The 19,489-nt window shown below is 41.8% G+C and overlaps 1 protein-coding gene across 4 annotated transcripts in view; it reads left to right on the top strand.

Annotated features, from left to right (window-relative positions):
* Positions 1–17,433, top strand: part of WDR35 (WD repeat domain 35) — a 57,175-nt gene extending 39,742 nt beyond the window's left edge. For all 4 annotated transcript variants that reach the window (XM_084791719.1, XM_084791718.1, XM_084791716.1 and 1 more), the window contains 10 exons: positions 1,787–1,923; positions 2,233–2,436; positions 4,037–4,183; positions 4,784–4,916; positions 9,460–9,570; positions 10,497–10,661; positions 11,588–11,728; positions 12,308–12,464; positions 16,056–16,296; positions 16,593–17,433. In XM_084791719.1, coding sequence (XP_084647845.1) covers positions 1,787–1,923; positions 2,233–2,436; positions 4,037–4,183; positions 4,784–4,916; positions 9,460–9,570; positions 10,497–10,661; positions 11,588–11,728; positions 12,308–12,464; positions 16,056–16,296; positions 16,593–16,743 — 1,587 coding nt within the window. In that variant the 3' untranslated portion in view covers positions 16,744–17,433. The remainder of the gene's footprint in view (positions 1–1,786; positions 1,924–2,232; positions 2,437–4,036; positions 4,184–4,783; positions 4,917–9,459; positions 9,571–10,496; positions 10,662–11,587; positions 11,729–12,307; positions 12,465–16,055; positions 16,297–16,592) is intronic.
* Positions 17,434–19,489: the final 2,056 nt, after the last annotated feature.

The following is a 19,489-nucleotide window of genomic DNA, read 5'->3' as shown; positions in this document are numbered from 1 at the left end:
GCTTGCTTATGCTTTGCTCCCAAAGGGAGGGGCTGATCTTTGAAAGTCTGGCTGCCCATGAAGGAGGGGACACCGAGGCTTTCTAATCAGTCTGGGCATGTGAGGTAGAAGCAGGGAGGTGGTGAAGTTTAGCAGCTGGAGGCAATTTCAGCAATGGAGTTTAAACGCGTTGCACTGAGTGTTACCACGTTTGACTGTTGGGCTTGTCTCTATGGGTAGCACTTCTTCACGGTAAAGAGAGAGATCTTGCCTGTGTTTAAGGCCCCTGATCTGTGAAACAGTGAGCTTCTTTCTTGCCTTTCACTTACATACAGTAACATCAGAGAGTAGCCCTTTCCCCATTTTCCTTGTATGTGTAAGAAAAGCATCTTTTCTTCAGTTGTCTTTGTTCTGTTCAAGTCTTAGGTGTTGGGAACTCTATAGAAGGTGTGTTTTTTTCCAGTGGCCTTTTAGGAACAGTCAGAGGTGGATAGTCTATCCCAGGTGACCGATGTGCCATGCCTGTCTGGGCGTGTTGATGCTTTGATTGTCAGCTTCTGGAGTACCCATCATCTAGCAAGGGTGGCTGTATTGATGATTTTCAGGCAGTATATGCCAGTTTATTTTATTTATTTTATTTATTTTTCGAGACAGGGTTTCTCTGTGTAGCCTTGGCTGTCCTGGACTCACTTTGTAGACCAGGCTGGCATGGAACTCATAGCGATCCGCCTGCCTCTGCCTCTGAGTGCTGGGCTTAATGGTGTGCACCACCACACCTGGCATATCTGTTTATTTTTTTTAAAATAATGACTATATTGTTTTATATAGAATTAAACCAGTATAGAAAAATACTGAAAACAAAGTAAAAAAAAAAACTAGTACAAATTGCACCGTGCAGCAGTTTTAATCATTAACATTGCCTTGAGTGTCATAGAATCTGTTCCCACAGCTGTCACTGAGATGTGGGAAGACAGGCTCAGTGGTGAGGTGAATGGACAGAAGTCATGTATTCAAAAAGCATCACTCTACAAAATGCTTTTCCACATTTTATTTAAAAAATGAAAAAAAAATGAGGAATTCTAGATTCTTAGGTCATTTTTTAAAAAAACATCACAAACAATAGCATTTCCTGAGTTAGGAAGAATAATTGTTACTGCTTTTCATGTGGGATCTAATTGACATGGGAGATTCTTTTTCTCATTGCATGGGATGTGTAGAGCATTGCTCTGTTGATTGTACCTGCTTGTTTCTTTGGCGATTTGGCTCTCTCCTGAGAGACAGCCATTGCATTGTCCTATTGTTTTGGTAAGCATGCTGAGTTAGGGTAGCAAAGTAGTGATAGTGACTCTTCCTTCTTTCACCTTTCTTTCTCAATAACAGTGACGCCACAGTGCCATTCTCCAGTGTTGGTGTTGGTGTTGGTGTTGGTGTTGTTGGTGGTGTTGATGGTGGTGGTGGTGGGGGGGGTGAAAGGATGAGGGAGTGGAAGTGGCCGAATGTGGCTTTTCTGCTCTAGTCAGAGCTGGGTAGGGCTGTGGAGAAAAGAATTGCACCTGGGGGAAAATGGAGCTGAGTGAGAATACAGGGACCCTTTCTGCCTTTGTGTGCCCCTCTGTGTAGGAAGCCTTTGCCCAAGGGAGACCCCGTTTGTATGATTTCCAGGTAACTCTTCAGACCTAACCTGGGAAGTTCTCTTTGTTTTGCTCACAGTATGATACTAGTTTGTTTCATTTGCTGTTTTAATTGTAGGAAAGAAATATACTGTGCAGGCATCCTTTTGAATTCCCTGTTTCATCTTCACTTTCAGAACCCGGAACACCCTAGCAAGGATTATATAATGAACTTTGAGATCCGGTCCCTGCGAGATAGTCGAGCACTGATTGAGAAGGTTGGGATTGAAGATGCATCTCAGTTCATAGAGGACAATCCACACCCCCGACTTTGGTATTTTAAAGAACCCCAATATCCCCCAAAGTCAGGTGTATGCTTTTAGAATCGCAACTCTGCCCCCCTTGTTCCCACACTAGCCTCCTCATGGTTACAGGCATCTCTTTTAGCTTTTCTTCTTAAAATACAGAAACTTCATACAGCAACCCTCAGCATAAGCATACTATATGACAAATGTTTGCATGTGCTAAAACAATCATTTTTATCAGAATTCATCAGAGATTTTACTATGTTTTACTGAGTTCTTTACAGGTCTTGTTTATTAGTCATGTGCAATAGGTTTTCTGTTTCTTTTTTAAAATGAAGGCGCCTGTTGGCTGAAGCTGCGCTGCAGAAGCTGGACTTGTACACTGCACAGCAGGCGTTCGTGCGCTGCAAGGACTACCAAGGCATCAAGTTTGTGAAGCGTCTGGGCAATCTGCAGAGCGAGTCAATGAAGCAGGCTGAAGTTATTGCCTACTTTGGCAGGTTTGAAGAGGCGGAACGAATGTATCTAGATATGGACAGAAGGTAGGTTAAGAAGGCAGCCATCCTCAAGTATTTTTCAGTTCATAGTGTTTACAAATGGAGAATATAAAGTAGATTAAATATATTGTACCGTTTCTTTTAGAAAGCAGTTCTCATTTTGAAATACAGCCTGGGCATTTCACATGCCTCATTAATTTATATTTTATAATTTGGGAGCAGTTTTTGTCTCTGCTTTTGCTATTTTTAAGAAGGTGTGTGTGTGTGTGTGTGTGTGTGTGTGTGTGTGTGTGTGTGTATGAGGGTGCATGTGCTTGCACATGTGTGCATTTGTGGAGCCTGTAGGTCAATGTAGAGTGTTTTTCACTACCATCCTCCTTATTGAGACAGGATTGGTCACTTAACCTGGAGCTGGGAATTTTGATGAGACTAGCTGGCCAGCACATCCCCAGGGTCTGTGTCTGTGCGCTCAGTGCTGTGGTCACAGATGCAACAGCTATGCCAGGCTTTCGGGTCCTGAGGCTCTGAGCTCAGGTCTTGATGCTTGTGCTGCCGGTGTTTTACTCACTGAGCCAGCCCCAGCTCCTGCTCTGTTTACGTATGTGTTAATACATGACTGTGGAGATTTTGTTCATTTGGTAAAGAAAAAAGTTGCCAGGTCTGTAGAAACTTTTATTAATTATGATATAGGTCATAATTTGAGTTTTAGTCACTGATCTATTATTTAATTTGCTTCTCCCAGGAATCACGAAATAAAAATTAAATTGAGATATTGTCTTACGACTTATATTTAATTTTTATTTCATTTCAGCAGTAAACATGCAATCTATTTCATTAATTGGTATTTATACTCCCAGAAGATCTCTAGCACATCTTAAGCTCTGAGAGCAAATCTAAAACCAAGCATTTATACTATATGTTTATTTTGAAGTAAACCTGATTGAGTTACATAGTTTGCTCAATATGTTGGAAATCTAGGAAAATAGCTATTTTTTCTTCTTCAGTTTTTATAGACAGGGTTTCTCTGTCTAGCCTTGGCTGTCCTGGAACTCATGCTATGATTAGGCTGGCCTCAAACTCAGATATTTGCCTGCCTCTGCCTCCCAAGTACTGGGATCAAAGGTGCACACCAACTGCCAGCTGCTTCAGAGACAGCTTTTTCCTCTGGTGTCTTTTTTGTTAGTACTGCTGTGACAAAAGTGCCTCATTCTGGGAACTTGTGAAGGACAGAAGGTTGTTTCTCACAGTCTGGAGCCTGGGGCTAGCTGAGGGGCTAGCACATTTGATGTCTGGTAGGAGCCCAGTCTGCTTCCAGAACAGTGCCTTGACTTTTCACATGGTAAAGGGACATCAGCTTTCTCTGGAACCATTTTCATGAAGGTGTTAATCATCTCACAAAAGGGGCTTGCTCACTTCCCCAGGCACACCATGTCTTGATGCTACCGCAATTGGGATTTCATTTCAGCTGAGGTTTTGAGAGGACACACTTTCAAACTATACCCCAGGCTGTTCCCAGAGTGCTAAGAGATACTCTGAGCACCTAGAAATGTGTCTGGCATAGGGCAGGCAACTGACACATTTTGTAGAGTAGATTAATGAATGTATAAATTGAACACCTTTTCTTTCCTTTTTTGTTTTTTGGTAGAGACCTCGCTATTGGTCTGAGGCTGAAACTGGGGGATTGGTTCAGAGTACTGCAACTCCTGAAAACTGGATCTGGTGACGCAGATGACAGTCTCCTTGAACAAGCCCACAATGCCATTGGAGACTACTTTGCTGATCGACAGAAGTGGTGTGTGAGCTACCAGAACGCCTGATGCGTTTTTGCATGCTTACAGTTACTGTTACCCACAGTATTCCCCAGGAAATAGTGCTGAGAGTGAAGGCCCTTCTCCTAAGTCCTAAAATTCAAATGGCTCTGTGATGCATTTGCTTTCCGGATGCAAGGCATTCTTGAAATGAGGACAAGCAAGGTAGAAATCCGCCACACGAATCTTTACCTAGTTTCAGAAAGCCTTCCACTGTTTTGAGATCACAACCAAGGATGTTATATATGATTTATTTCTGAACATATTAAGAAATTATTTTTTATTTACTTGTTTTTTATAAATTATTTTCAGAAAGCTTTGCTTTATTCTTAAATTTTCATTGGGATCACTATGATTATGTGAGTGATATAAGCACTTCTATGATATATGAGAGCATTCAAAGAACAACCAGGTGGAGGATGCTCCATTTTCTTTAGACTCTAAAAAATGGTATGCTTTAAAGATATTGTATAACTGAAAATTATAAAGTAACACAGATACATCCTAATTAAAGAATTTTTTGTGGAAGTTTTTGTTTACCTGGAGACTCAATAATGATTATGAAATCCTTTATTTCCCCACAGGCTGAATGCTGTACAGTATTATGTAAAGGGCCGGAACCAGGAACGCCTAGCTGAATGCTATTATATGCTGGAAGATTATGAGGGGCTAGAGAATCTTGCCAACTCACTCCCGGAAAACCACAAGTTGCTTCCAGTAGGTATTCCGAGTCTTAGATTTTGGTGGTGGGTTCTTTATAAAATACTTATATTCTGCAGGAAATATCCTGTGTAGCAATGAAAGCTGAAAGTTAATCTATAGTTTCATAGCTTCTTAGACATGAGGTGAGGCTTTCATTTTATTTTGAAATCACTGTGTCAGTATTACAGAATGCTTGACCTGCAGAGAGACATCATGGAGATCCTTAGTACTTCTCCAGAGGAGCACAGCCTCCTGTAGCTCATGCATTGGAGCACAGCTTTCTGTAGCTTATCCATTGGAACACATCCTCCTGTAGCTTGTGCATTGGAGCACATCCTCCTGTAGCTTATGCATTGGAGCACATCCTCCTGTAGCTCATGCATTGGAACACATCCTCCTGTAGCCCGTGCATTGGAGCACAGCCTGGTGTAGCCCATGCATTGGAGCACATCCTCCTGTAGCCCATGCATTGGAGCACATCCTCCTGTAGCCCGTGCATTGGAGCACATCCTCCTGTAGCTCGTGCATTGGAGCACAGCCTGGTGTAGCCCGTGCATTGGAGCACATCTTCCTGTAGCCCGTGCATTGGAGCACATCCTCCTGTAGCCCATGCATTGGAGCACATCCTCCTGTAGCCCGTGCATTGGAGCACATCCTCCTGTAGCTCATGCATTGGAGCACATCCTCCTGTAGCCCGTGCATTGGAGCACAGCCTCCTGTAGCCCGTGCATTGGAGCACAGCCTGGTGTAGCCCGTGCATTGGAACACAGCCTCCGGTAGCCCGTGCATTGGAGCACATCCTCCTGTAGCCCGTGCATTGGAGCACATCCTCCTGTAGCCCGTGCATTGGAGCACATCCTCCTGTAGCCCGTGCATTGGAGCACATCCTCCTGTAGCCCGTGCATTGGAGCACATCCTCCTGTAGCCCGTGCATTGGAGCACATCCTCCTGTAGCCCGTGCATTGGAGCACATCCTCCTGTAGCTCGTGCATTGGAGCACATCCTCCTGTAGCCCGTGCATTGGAGCACAGCCTCCTGTAGCCCGTGCGTTGGAGCACAGCCTGGTGTAGCCCGTGCATTGGAACACAGCCTCCGGTAGCCCGTGCATTGGAGCACATCCTCCTGTAGCCCATGCATTGGAGCACATCCTCCTGTAGCCCATGCATTGGAGCACATCCTCCTGTAGCCCGTGCATTGGAGCACATCCTCCTGTAGCCCGTGCATTGGAGCACATCCTCCTGTAGCCCGTGCATTGGAGCACATCCTCCTGTAGCCCGTGCATTGGAGCACATCCTCCTGTAGCCCGTGCATTGGAGCACATCCTCCTGTAGCCCGTGCATTGGAGCACATCCTCCTGTAGCCCGTGCATTGGAGCACATCCTCCTGTAGCCCGTGCATTGGAGCACAGCCTCCTGTAGCCCGTGCATTGGAGCACATCCTCCTGTAGCCCGTGCATTGGAGCACATCCTCCTGTAGACCGTGCATTGGAGCACATCCTCCTGTAGCCCGTGCATTGGAGCACATCCTCCTGTAGCCCGTGCATTGGAGCACATCCTCCGGTAGCCCGTGCACTGGAGCACATCCTCCTGTAGCCCGTGCATTGGAGCACATCCTCCGGTAGCCCGTGCATTGGAGCACATCCTCCGGTAGCCCGTGCATTGGAGCACATCCTCCGGTAGCCCGTGCATTGGAGCACATCCTCCTGTAGCCCGTGCATTGGAGCACATCCTCCTGTAGCCCGTGCATTGGAGCACATCCTCCTGTAGCCCGTGCATTGGAGCACATCCTCCGGTAGCCCGTGCATTGGAGCACATCCTCCTGTAGCCCGTGCATTGGAGCACATCCTCCTGTAGCCCGTGCATTGGAGCACATCCTCCTGTAGCCCGTGCATTGGAGCACAGCCTCCTGTAGCCCGTGCATTGGAGCACAGCCTCCTGTAGCCCGTGCATTGGAGCACAGCCTCCTGTAGCCCGTGCATTGGAGCACAGCCTCCTGTAGCCCGTGCATTGGAGCACAGCCTCCGGTAGCCCGTGCATTGGAGCACATCCTCCTGTAGCCCGTGCATTGGAGCACATCCTCCTGTAGCCCGTACATTGGAGCACATCCTCCTGTAGCCCGTGCATTGGAGCACATCCTCCTGTAGCCCGTGCATTGGAGAACATCCTCCTGTAGCCCGTGCATTGGAGCACAGCCTCCTGTAGCCCGTGCATTGGAGCACAGCCTCCGGTAGCCCGTGCATTGGAGCATATCCTCCTGTAGCCCGTGCATTGGAGCACATCCTCCTGTAGCCCGTGCATTGGAGCACATCCTCCTGTAGCCCGTGCATTGGAGCACATCCTCCTGTAGCCTGTGCATTGGAGCACATCCTCCTGTAGCCCGTGCATTGGAGCACAGCCTGGTGTAGTTCTTTTAGTTATTAAAATTGCTTTTAGGGCGCTAGAGAGATGGCTCTGGTTAAGAACACTGGCTGCTTTTTCACAGGTTCTGAGTTCAGTTCCTAGCAACCACATGGTGGCTCACACCCATCAATAATGCAATCTGATGTCCTCTTCTGGAATGTAGGTGTACATGCAGATAGAGCGTTCATATATATAAAATAAATTAATAAAAAATAAAAAATTGCTTTCAAGATTTACCTGGACACTGGAGCACTTATGGCTGAAACTTTGTGCCATCTTCTGTGCTTCAGAAGAGTCTGAGGTCATTCAGAATTTGCTACTAGTTAAGTTTAAAAGGTTATGCCAACAGTGACATATTTAACATTAAAAGAAACTGAAGGCAATGTGTCCTTCCCTTTGGCTGTTCCTTCTAAGCCTCTGGTTGGTGACTGCTCTGAAGTCATGTTCCAGGGCTTTAATAACATGTAACGGTGTGCACAGGCGTGGGTGGGAAATGAAGACCATGTCACACACTGTGTGATCACAGTGTACACACAGTGCATATGCTCAGGGACACAGAGGTTGGGACACAAGGCTACAGTATTGAGAGAGGTTTCGTATAGGTCAGAAAATGTAGAACAATTCTACTTTTGTGCTTTGTTTTTTTTGTTTTTTGTTTTTGTTGTTGTTCTTTTGTTGTTTTGAGACAGGTTTTCTCTGTATAGCCTTGGCCATCTTGGGCTCACTTTGTAGACCAGGCTAGCCTCGAACTCACAGTGATCCACCTGCCTCTGCCTCCCGAGTGCTGGGATTAAAGGCGTGCACCACCACTCTTGGCTGTGCTTTGTTTTTTTAAAAATTAGAATGTATTACTTTATAAGAAAATTATAGTATTAGTCTCAAAATATAGTTGGGTACAAAGTATGTATGTATATAAAAATGTATTGTTTGTTACATGTGTAGATGTTTTTGCCTGCATGTAACGTCTGTGTCCCACATGCATGCAATGCTCTCAGAGGCCAGAAGAGGGCAGAGTCCCTGGGACTGGAGTTAAAGCTCCTCCAACCAGTGCTTTTAACTACTGAGCACCTTCTCCCCACCAGTGTCTTTGGAGATAGGTAGGGAGAAAAAAAACTAATTAGCAACGTTGAAAGAGACAAAATGATGGCAGTAAGGATTGTGGTGGTGGTGGTGGGTGCCCCAGCCTCCAGCTACCTTCTGAGGAGCTGTTTGGGGTTTAGCTTCTAAAACTGATGAAGGCAGCATTTCTTTTTTCCTTTTTGATTTTTGCCATGCTACGAGTCAAACCTGCCACTTGACCACTACACTGTCCCCCACTCCAGCCTGCATTTATCTGTCTGTCTGTCTGGTTTGACTTTGAGAGGGATCTTGCTTTGTTGTCTAGCGCATCAGCTCCTGGGTCCAAGTGATCCTCTTTGTCTCAACCTCATGTAAAGCTGCGGTTAGAGTTGTGGACCCCCGGCAAGCACGAGGCATTTCTTAGATTTGTTTTGCTCATGTATCCCGGGATGCCTTGAACTCTCTATGTAGCCAGGGATGACTTTGAACTTTTGATGTTCCTGCCTTTATCCTCCAAGCACTGGGGATGCACCACCAAGCCAGTTTGTGCGGTGCTGGGGACCACACCCAGGGCTTGTGCTTGCCAGGCAACAGTCTACCAACTGAGCCTTATCCTAAGTCTTGGGGTATTTCTTAGTAAGATTGAGAGCTTGAGCATAATAACATGTTCCTTTGTACATCTCATATCATCGTTGTCATTGTCGTTGTCGTCACCATCATCATCATTCTCAGCACTGTTCACCAGGATGCATGCTTTCTTTTCTCCTTTTTCTTTCTTTTCTGAGACAGTCTCATCGTGTAGCTCAGGCTGGTTTTGAACTTACAGCAATGCTCCTGCCTTAGGCCGCTGATCTAACGGAGGCAGGCAGGCAGGCAGTGTCTGAGCCAGTGAAGTGCTAGTTCTGTGAAGTAGGCACTGAGGCACCCATCCCAACTGGAGCCCCAGCTCCTGTGAGAAAGACAAGTCTGTAACCGCCGATGTAGTATTCAGGTGTTCCCACCAGTTTAGCCTTCATGTGTCTCTGTAGTGTTTTGCTAAATTAAAATCTAAGTGATTTCCTGGGTCTCTGAAATCTGATAGTCATGTTTGGTGCTTACAGGAAATAGCCCAGATGTTTGTGAGAGTTGGAATGTGTGAACAAGCTGTGAGCGCATTCTTGAAGTGTAGCCAACCAAAGGCAGCGGTGGACACCTGCGTGCACCTCAATCAAGTAAGGAACTGCCAGCTGCTGTCTGGCTGCTTGTCGCTTCAGGGATTTTTTTAGAGAAAGCAAAATGAAGGTCACTGCAGTGGTCTCAGTGTGCGGCTTGGAGGGGAGGAGCCCGGTCCTGGCTACACCAAGTGGAGGGTGGAGAAACTATTGCATTTTCACTTAACCTCTTGTGCTACCACATGGGTGACCTGCTCACAACTTAGCCAACCAGGGGACACAGAACAGACCTATGCTTTCACTTTTTGTCTGGAAGTAATTTCATAATTTTCTGCACTTTGTTAGGGTTGGGTTTTGTTTCCCCAAAAGGATCAGGTTAATGGCAATTCATTGCCTAGGGAATGAATTGAGCTACTTGATCAATATTTACTTTGGCAAATCTATTTCCTTTCTCTTTTATAGGAAACACATATTTGGTATTTTTAAAAACTGACATTTAACTCAAATTAAATGCAGGATTATTACAGAATCTGTTGGCCATCAGTATATTCTCCTAAGCATTTTCTTTGAAGTGCTTTTAAGATCTATTTGCCTTATAAACATAATTTGTAAATGTTTTATCTGATAGGATATTTTCTTAAATGAAGCTGTGCTTTGTTTTATGATAAAAACTAAAAACCATATTCTTTTTCTGTCTTATAATATGTGCAAAAAGAGAACTGTAAGATTAATGGAACTGTAACTTTTGAGACTTTCATTTTCAAATGTACTCCTCCAAAAAAATCCATCTTAGATGATTCAATTGTTTTGAAATGTTTGCCTGTATAACTTGTGATTGCTCTGATTTCAGTAGTTTTTAGAATGTATACTGGTTTGGCTCTGTTTTGAAGTAGTGTTACCATTTACTACACATTCAAGGCCTTACTGTGGGGATTGTAGAATATGTTATTTTAAATAACTGGGTGATGGAATATTTTTTTTCCTAGTGGAACAAAGCTGTTGAACTGGCTAAAAGTCATAGCATGAAGGAAATTGGATCTCTCTTAGCTAGGTATGCGACCCACTTACTGGAGAAGAACAAGACTCTCGATGCCATTGAGCTCTACCGAAAAGCCAGTTACTTTTTTGATGCAGCTAAACTGATGTATAAGGTAATGCACGGTCCTGCTGAGGGTTTGCCTTGCTCTAGTTACAGCCTTTTTTTTTTTAACTTTAAACTTGATTATAAAATACTCTGCAAATAAAATAAACATCACATACCAAAATTAGCCAGCTCCAGCGTCTATGCATCTCGGTGCACTTCTACACATTAGACTAGCCGCTTGAGTACATTTCTATGCACGCAATCACCACCAAAGCAGAGAACCCACGGCAGAATTAGAACACCTAGCTGCATGTCTTTTCTCATAGCTTTTCAAAGGATCCTGTTTTCTTTGCAAACAAGAGTCCATCATAACGAAACCCTTCTTACTCCAACTCCGTATACTGCTGCCCTCTGCTAATGAGGGCGACTGTGGATGCCAGCAGTTGCCAGTTCCTACGCAGTGCTGTGATTAGTACACAAGCTAATAGAGAATTCAAGAATTTCCTGGGACTGCCAAGAACAAGTTTTTTAAAAACTGGAATTAAACACTATTGATAAGAGCATTATAAGTCCTTGTAACATGCCTACATTAAAACAACATATTTCCTTAATATCCATAATACAGTCTGAATACACATCATTTGTACACTCTGTTGTCCTCTGTTCTTGCTTGACCTAATAAAAAGAAAAAAAATTCTCAATGACTTAATCTTAAATTTCTAAATGACACAATATTTGCTCCACTCTGATTTAGTTATTTTAAAATAGATGTTGTTTTAAAATTGTTTTAAGATTGTTAGTTTCTGTCCAAATGATTAAACACTGAAGAAAAAACAATGGCCTTTAAAATCTGAAACATAATTACATTTATGTTCCATCCTACCACCCTCCTTCCTCTTTTAAAGAACCAAATTTCAGTTAGTTTTGGAAATGATTTTATTTGTACAAATACACATGAAGAAGAATCTCCCCAAATGTTTGACATGTTTAAAGATTGCAGATGAAGAAGCCAGGAAGAGAACGAAGCCTTTGCGTGTGAAGAAGCTCTATGTGCTGTCAGCCTTGCTCATCGAGCAGTATTATGAGCAAATGAAACACGCACAGCGAGGGAAAGTTAAAGGGAAGAATTCAGAGGTAACATAGAACACTCAGACAATTCAAGTAGCAGACAGTGTCAGCCTATCCTAAGTTCTCTTCCGTGAGAAGCTCTTTCATTTGTAGGCCTGTGCTTATTTTCTAAGGGGCTTAACAAAGAGTAATGCCTTATTGAGAATAAGTATGCAGATTTAGAAGTTTCTGTTTAGAAAATATGGAGAACTGTTTTTCATTAGGACTAGCTTGTTCGTTGCTTTAATTGCTTTTTGTTAAAGTGTTTATTTGCCTAGTAAGTTTTCCATTTTTAATCAGAGAACTTAAAAAATTTTCTTAGAATATAAATCTACTATTCTGTAACTGAATCTTGTTACATTCAATACATTTCACATTGACTTAAAGTTTAATCAGTTCTATTTTAAACTTTGATCTTACCAATTTAGAAAACCGAGTTATAATGAAAAACATAAATCTGTGAGGACAGGCTAGATGGCGAGCTCTCACGGAGCTGTGTCAACGCCTCAGTTTCAGACCTAACCTTCACAGAGTTAGCACTGCTACGCCACAGGGTGAGGCTATGTGTGTCTGTGGGCCGACAGAGCGCTGTGGTTTTTCTCACAGGCCACTTCTGCTTTGGCTGGCTTGCTAGAAGAGGAAGTTCTCTCTACAACTAATCGGTTCACTGATAATGCTTGGAGAGGAGCGGAGGCCTACCATTTCTTTGTACTCGCCCAGCGGCAGCTCTATGAGGGATATGTGGACACTGCGTTGAAGACAGGTGGGCACGTCACGTAATGTGTGGAGGACATCTGAAGATGTGCACGTGTAGGAAGAGCTAGCTTCTTCATTTGTCTTTATATTAATTTTAGTATTTGCCCTGTGCTTTTACCTATATGTGTCAAGATTATGAATATACAGTTTGTTCTGTGCATTCTTCTTTTTGAAGTTTCCCTTCACTTAAAAAACCATAATACACAGTAGTTCACAGAAATAATAAACAATTAGATAATACACTTTAGATAATAAACAAATTCCTATTTTTTATTCATATTCATGTGCCTTCTGTTCAAAGCCAAGCACTCAATTGCCCAGCCACGGTCTTCTGGAGGTACAGATGACTATGCCTGTGCCTGCGGGCGCTCTCAACATTCTCACAGTGCAGTGGAAACTTGAACAGGCTGGCTTGTATGTACCTTAACAGTGCTTAAAGATATTTTCATGTCATGCAAATTTATATAGTATTTATATTTTTTCATACAGTGATTCTTATTTAGTAATTTCAACCAAAAGAGAAAAGTACAAAAAGACAAAATAATGGCATAAAATAATTTTGTAACTCAGAGATAACCATCATGAACATTTGAGTAAATTTTTTCTTTTCTCTTTTAATTAGAAAAATCACATTTATTTGTTTAGTTTTGTTTCTCTGTCTCTCTGTCTCTCTGTCTCTCTGTCTCTCTCTGTGTATGTGTCTATGGACCATGTGTTGGGGTCAGAGGACACCTTTAAGAGTTTGGAGTGAGTGTGTGTATGTGTGTGTGTGTGTGTGTGTGTATGTATGTGTCTATGGACCATGTGTTGGGGTCAGAGGACACCTTTAAGAGTTTGGAGTGAGTGTGTGTGTGTGTGTGTGTGTGTGTGTGTGTGTGTGTGTGTGTGTGTATGTATGTATGTGTCTATGGACCATGTGTTGGGGTCAGAGGACACCTTTGAGAGTTTGTTCTCTCTTTCCATCAGGATATAGGAGATCCAACTCAGGTCAACAGGCTTAATGCAAGTGCTGTTTGGGTGAGCTTTCTATGAGACATTTTTCCAATTCAGAGCTTATGTTTTCCTCTTCAGGAGTGTGTTAGGATTGTCTTTCCATCAGTGTTAAACACAGATCTATTACAACTACATCACAGTTTTTTATGTGCTATCACTCATAGATTACTTATATACAGTATAAATGCAGATTTCTTCTGGATTAACAACATCTAAGGGCTTACACGTTTTTCCTACTTATTAACTCCAGTGAGTATAGTTTGAGACTTCCACTGTAAACCAAAGCATATGACTGACTGACTGACACACAACTACAGTGCAAGCAACTGTCGACATTTACCCCACAGCTTAGCCTTTTCAAGCTCCAGTTTCGGTTGATGTAAGTGGACATGAGCGTACCTGCCTCCTAGAGATGCTCTCTCTAGGAGCCTTGCTGCAAGGGAGGCTTACTTGTGGAATCTGGTGTCACCAGCTATAAGGAGGGAGTTGATGGTCCTGTCCAGCCTCGTTAGTCTTTTTTCTTGGTTCTTTTTATAGAGTAGAGCAATGCTGTGTCTTAAAATTGTTTATTTAAAATGTATCCTTGGGGCTGGAGAGATGGCTTGGCATGTAAGAACACTTGCTGCTCCATCATGAGGACCAGAGTTCTGATCCCAGCACCCATGTCAGGTAGCTCACAAATGCCTTTAACTCCAGCCCTAGGATATCCAACACCTTCTTCTGGCCTCCTGAGGCATGCGCCCTGTAAGCCCCTATATACACATATTAAAAGTAAAATTGTAAAAGTATTTTTCCCTTACAGGTCGGAAATTCTAGCAGTGTGTGTGTGTGTGTGTGTGTGTGTGTGTGTGTGTGTGTGTGTGTGTTTGTGTGTGTGTGTGTGTGTGTGTTAAGACAGAGCATCACTACATATCCTCGGCTTGCCTAGAACTTGCAGTCCTCCTCCTTGTAACTGCTATAATTAGAAGCATAACTACCACTGTGCTTCAGGCAGACGTATTCTTCATTCCTCCCTAGACTATTATTTTCCATTTCTGTCTTCTGTGCCAGTACTGTCCTCTTCTTACCAACAGCATGTTTGTTATTATTAATGCGTCTGTGTGGTTGTATGCCACCTGTGTGCAGGTGCCAACAGAGACCAGAAGAATGTGGCCAATCCCCTTGCTATGAACATTTAAAATGGGTGCTAGGAACGGAACTCAGGAATTCTGGAAAAAGCTTCACATATTTAACCCTGAGTCATGCCTCCAGCCTCCACTTATATTTTATTTGCTATTTAAGCTTTATGATTTCTTTTTTCTAAAGATTTCTAGGTATCTTGTTCTTTTGTATTTGTCCATTCAGATGAACTCATAATCTTTTTGAAGATGAGGGAATTTCAATGAAGTCTCGTTGGATTTTTTATTAGAACTACATTAATTTACCAATATGGGATCACTAATATGTTAATAATGAGCTTTCTCATCCAGAACCATCTTTTTTTTTAAAAAATCATTACTGTGTCTGTTTTTTTTCCCTGTGAAGTGCTTTAGTTTACTCCTAGTATGTTCCAGATGTTTCTTTTGGAGTTTATTCTTTTTATTGTCATTAGTAATAGGAGTGTAAAAAGGTTTTCCAATTGGCTGCCAGTTATATAGAGAAAACCATTTTCATCTTAATTTTATAATAAATCATTTAATTTTAATTAATATGATATAACTTACACAGTTCTGTGCTACTTCTAGACATAGGCTAAAAGAAAACACACTTCTGAGATTCTTCACCCAGTAGGTGAAGAGATCCATGTACTTCTCTTTGTCCTTCGGTATAAAATATAAGAAATAGCATGTACCTAGTAAATAGCGCCTGTGAAACTGCTGTGCTCCGAAGATGGAATTAGAGGCTCTTGTTTATTATGACGGAATGAGAATCTGTTGTAAAATAAAGTTCCACTCAACTTCTTGTCAACACTTGACCTAAGAACCAACTGGTGGAACTCCAATGATAAGACTCGATGGATGTATTGTTACATTTATTTTGTTAAATTATAGCTTCAGAGGATTTTTTTTTTACATTTCAGGGTCTAGAAAGGAAAATCATACAAATGGATAACAAATCTGATGCTAATTCTGCAGTTCACCTCTACTGCAGGATTACAGATAAGATGTAGCAGCTGTCAAAGTAAATAGTCTGACAGTGGGAAGCTCATTTGTGCTCAGAGTCCTGTTATCTCAGTGGGACAGAGAACAGAGGACCTCATGCTGCACTGTTTCTTTTTTTGTGAGCAGAAATACATTATCTTGATAATTACAGCTAACGTAGTATTAATTTACCTTGTCTGGAATGGCACAGAAATTACTGGATCAAGTAGAACAAAAGTTACGTTTCAATATAGAAATCATTCTGTCTGGAAGTAAGCGTGGCTGTGCGAGTCATTTTAGTGGCATTTCTCAGAACCTGAGGCTGTGCGCTCTGCTTCCATAGCTGGTGCTCCCGCTCCTCAGCACGGTTTGGCATTTATTAGAGCTCATGTAGGTTAAAACAGAGCAGCGTCCACGGATCCTGTCCCACACTTGATGCTGTCCGTCTCTTTGCTAAAGCTAACCGCCTCATTCACCTTCTCTAGCTCTGCATCTGCGAGACTATGAAGACATCATTCCCTCGGTGGAGATCTACTCTCTGTTAGCTCTCTGTGCTTGTGCAAGTCGAGCTTTTGGTACCTGCTCAAAAGCTTTTATTAAGCTGGAGTCCTTAGAGACACTCAGTGCGGAGCAGAAGCAGCAGTATGAAGATCTGGCTCTGGAGATCTTCACCAAATACACGCCAAAGGACAACAGGAAGTCTGAGCTCAACAGCCTTCTTGAAGGGTAGGTGTATCCTAATTAGATGCCGTTTACTGATTAGAAGCTTAGATATAATAAAGCACTAAATTTTGAAGGAGTTTATGATAATATGAAAACCAATTTTATTATCCTACAAGGGTATACTAAAGCTTCAGTTTTTTCATTTAAAGAAAAGTTTTATATTTTAAAAATTGAGATGAAAGTATTTTATTTGAAGTTTGTCTTGGGATTTTTTTCATTCTTCAGTCATTAAAGTATATTAGTTAGTTAGACTAATGACACCTTTTAAAGCCTAATTGTTTCCTCTCTTCTTTTTATAGCGGAGAAGGAAAACTGCCAACATGCATCGCCACCGGAAGCCCAATCATCGAGTATCAGTTCTGGGTGTGCAAAGTCTGCAAGCACTATGTTCTGGCTCAGGAAATCAGTAACTATAACTTCTGTCCTTTATGCCATAGTTTGGTAGAATAAAGGAAAGAACTGTCTTAACTGTAAACTCTATGAAGTACATACACTTATCTGCAACTGTATATGTAATAATGTATGATTTCCTCAGGTTTCAAACATATGAAAATCAACTTCATCATCTTGTAGTTACAGTTTTGTATAAAATTTATATTAAAAAAATAAAAAGGGGCTGGAATGTAGCTCAGTGGTAGAGTGCTTTCCAAGCATGTACAAGATCCTGGGCCCATTGTCAGTACTAGAAAAAAATAAAGATAATTCGTATATCACAGTACAACTATTTGACTAATTTTCATGTAAGACTTATGGATGTGAATTTTAGTTTTTCTGTAGTTCCTGTCTGTCCATTTATCATTTACATAGCTTATAGTTTGTGGCAACTTACCACAGAAATACTCTCAACCAAAAATATTTTTCTCATCTTGTCAAGGTTACTAGTTCATTAGAGACCCCTAGAGAGGTAGGTGGGAACGGAGGGAGCCAGGGAGGGCAGACGCGGAGTCGGTGCACCCTGTATTTCAGAGGCTAAGCTACCACTGTGTGGAATGTGCTCTATTTCTATTTAAGGATTAAACTTGTTTATATTTTATTTTCATAAAGACCTTTTATTATTTGAGGCTTTAAAAATATTTTATCTTTATTTAAGAGGAGGTATTTGGCACTCGTTTTTCTTGTAATAAACACAAGTTGACTGATTTTGAGGAATGCTGTTGTTACTTCTCATCAGACTTATCCCCATGTTATGCTATGCTCAAAGCTCTCTGCTGGCCTAGGTGCTGAGAGCTGGAGCCGCTAGGTAACGCCATGCCAGTAAGCAGTCATCCACGATACAGAGGTCATTACATTTTCCTAAATGTACTTTAAAATCACTTTTCTGTATTTCCACAGCTCAGATCCTAGGTTTTTATGAGCCATGATTTAAATAAACAATAAAGCAATTAAATTCTAAAGGAAAAAAGAGGCATGTTTTCCCACGATTCCTTTATAGTGGTTGGAAACATGGTTTAGACATTTTGTGGGGGACACACACAGGCACATAGATATATCATACAGACACACAGACACAGACACACAGACCTAGGGGTCTTATTAGGCAAATACCTGTGACTGGAAGCGGCAAAGAATTATCCCCTGAGAGACCACACAAAGTTCATGCTCAGAAACAAGGAAAAAATTGTTACAAAGTAAGAGTATAATCTTTGTTGACATAGCTCCACATTCTTATTTTGGGTATCCAAAATGAAAACAGCAATATTATGTTGCCCTCTACTGTCTAGTTCTATAATTACTTTCTCAAAAAAATTTTTTTTTTCCAAGACAGGGTTTCCCTGTGTAGCCCTGGCTGTCCTGAACTCACTCTGTAGACCAGGCTGGGCTTGAACTCATGTGATCCACCTGTCTCTGCCTCCCTAGTGCTGGGATTAAAGGCATACACCATTTAATGTTTTTAAGAAAGTATTTTAACTATAAAAGTAATGTGTTCATAGTACTAATTTTCAGAAATATGTAAGAACATAGATGAGAAAGTAAAACTAGTCTTAACCTTTTAAAAACAGTGTTCATTTATATTTTAGTTGTATTTCAGAAAACCGGTGAAACTGAAGAAATATATACATTACAAGGAAATGTTTCATACAGGAACTGTTTGCTCTTAAGATATTTCTCTAACTAAAAACACAACAAAATACTAAGGCTTATTTAAGTACTTTCTATATATGGCACACATAAAATTTCTGGTAAATAAAGTTTAGAGAAATTTGGGCCTGGGGAAATGGCTGAATACATGAGGTGCCACATAAAGGCAGGCATCAGTAACATGCCTGTAAGCCCAGTATTGGGAGGTGCAAATGGGATCTCAGCTGCAATCTCCTGGGCAAGCTGCTTAGCTGGACTAGCGGAATTATTAGCAAGCACTGGAATTCAGCATGAGTCCCTGTCTCAATAAGGTGCAGAATGGTCATGGAGATCCCACAAACACACCCATACACACGGGAACACACATACATGGCCATTTGCATGCACATACACTTATATACACACACTTGAAAAAGCAGAAGCTAAAAGAGAAAGAAAAGATGGGCCATGTGAATGGTAAAGGCGACAAGGCCCAAGTGGTCTCACTAATGTAATCCCTAATACAAAGATTGTAATGCTTTTCCATGTGAACTGGGAAGACTACAGTTTTCATCTCGTCATTCTGCTAATGTGGTATGTTATACTGAGCTATCTTTATACTTCAGGAGTAATTCCCACATAGTTGCAGCATATAATTCTTTTAATTTGCTGCTGCATTTGATATGGTATGTTTTGTTATGTTTTTTTATTAATGCAGGCTGGAGAGATGGGTCAGCCATTAAAGGCTGCGCTGACAACCAAAATGCAAAGTTTCACATTAATTTCAGTCATGATGGATATTGTCGAGTGTTGGAATCTCAACACTACTGCCTTTACAGAACAATGTAAGATGTGTTCTTTGCTGATTACTTTTCCAGAAAGAGTTTAAGGATTGGCATTGATTCTCCCTTAAATGTTTGTAATCTCTTTAGATATGTCATATCTAAAGCTTTTCTTTGTCATAAAAAAAAAAATCAGGGTAGGGGGCTGGAGAGGTGGCTTATAGTTAAGATCACTAGCCACTCTTCAGAGGTCCTGAGTTTAATTCCTGGCAACCACATGGTGGCTCACAGCCATCTATAATGATACCTAGTGCCCTCTTCTGACATGCATGCAAAACACTGTACACTTAATAAAT

The sequence above is a fragment of the Acomys minous genome, assembly GCF_964271855.1.
Source record: "Acomys minous genome assembly, chromosome: 8".
NCBI classification, from domain to species: domain Eukaryota; kingdom Metazoa; phylum Chordata; class Mammalia; order Rodentia; family Muridae; genus Acomys; species Acomys minous.
Note: the sequence above shows the minus strand (reverse complement) of the source record. Positions and strands in the feature narration are given on the sequence as shown.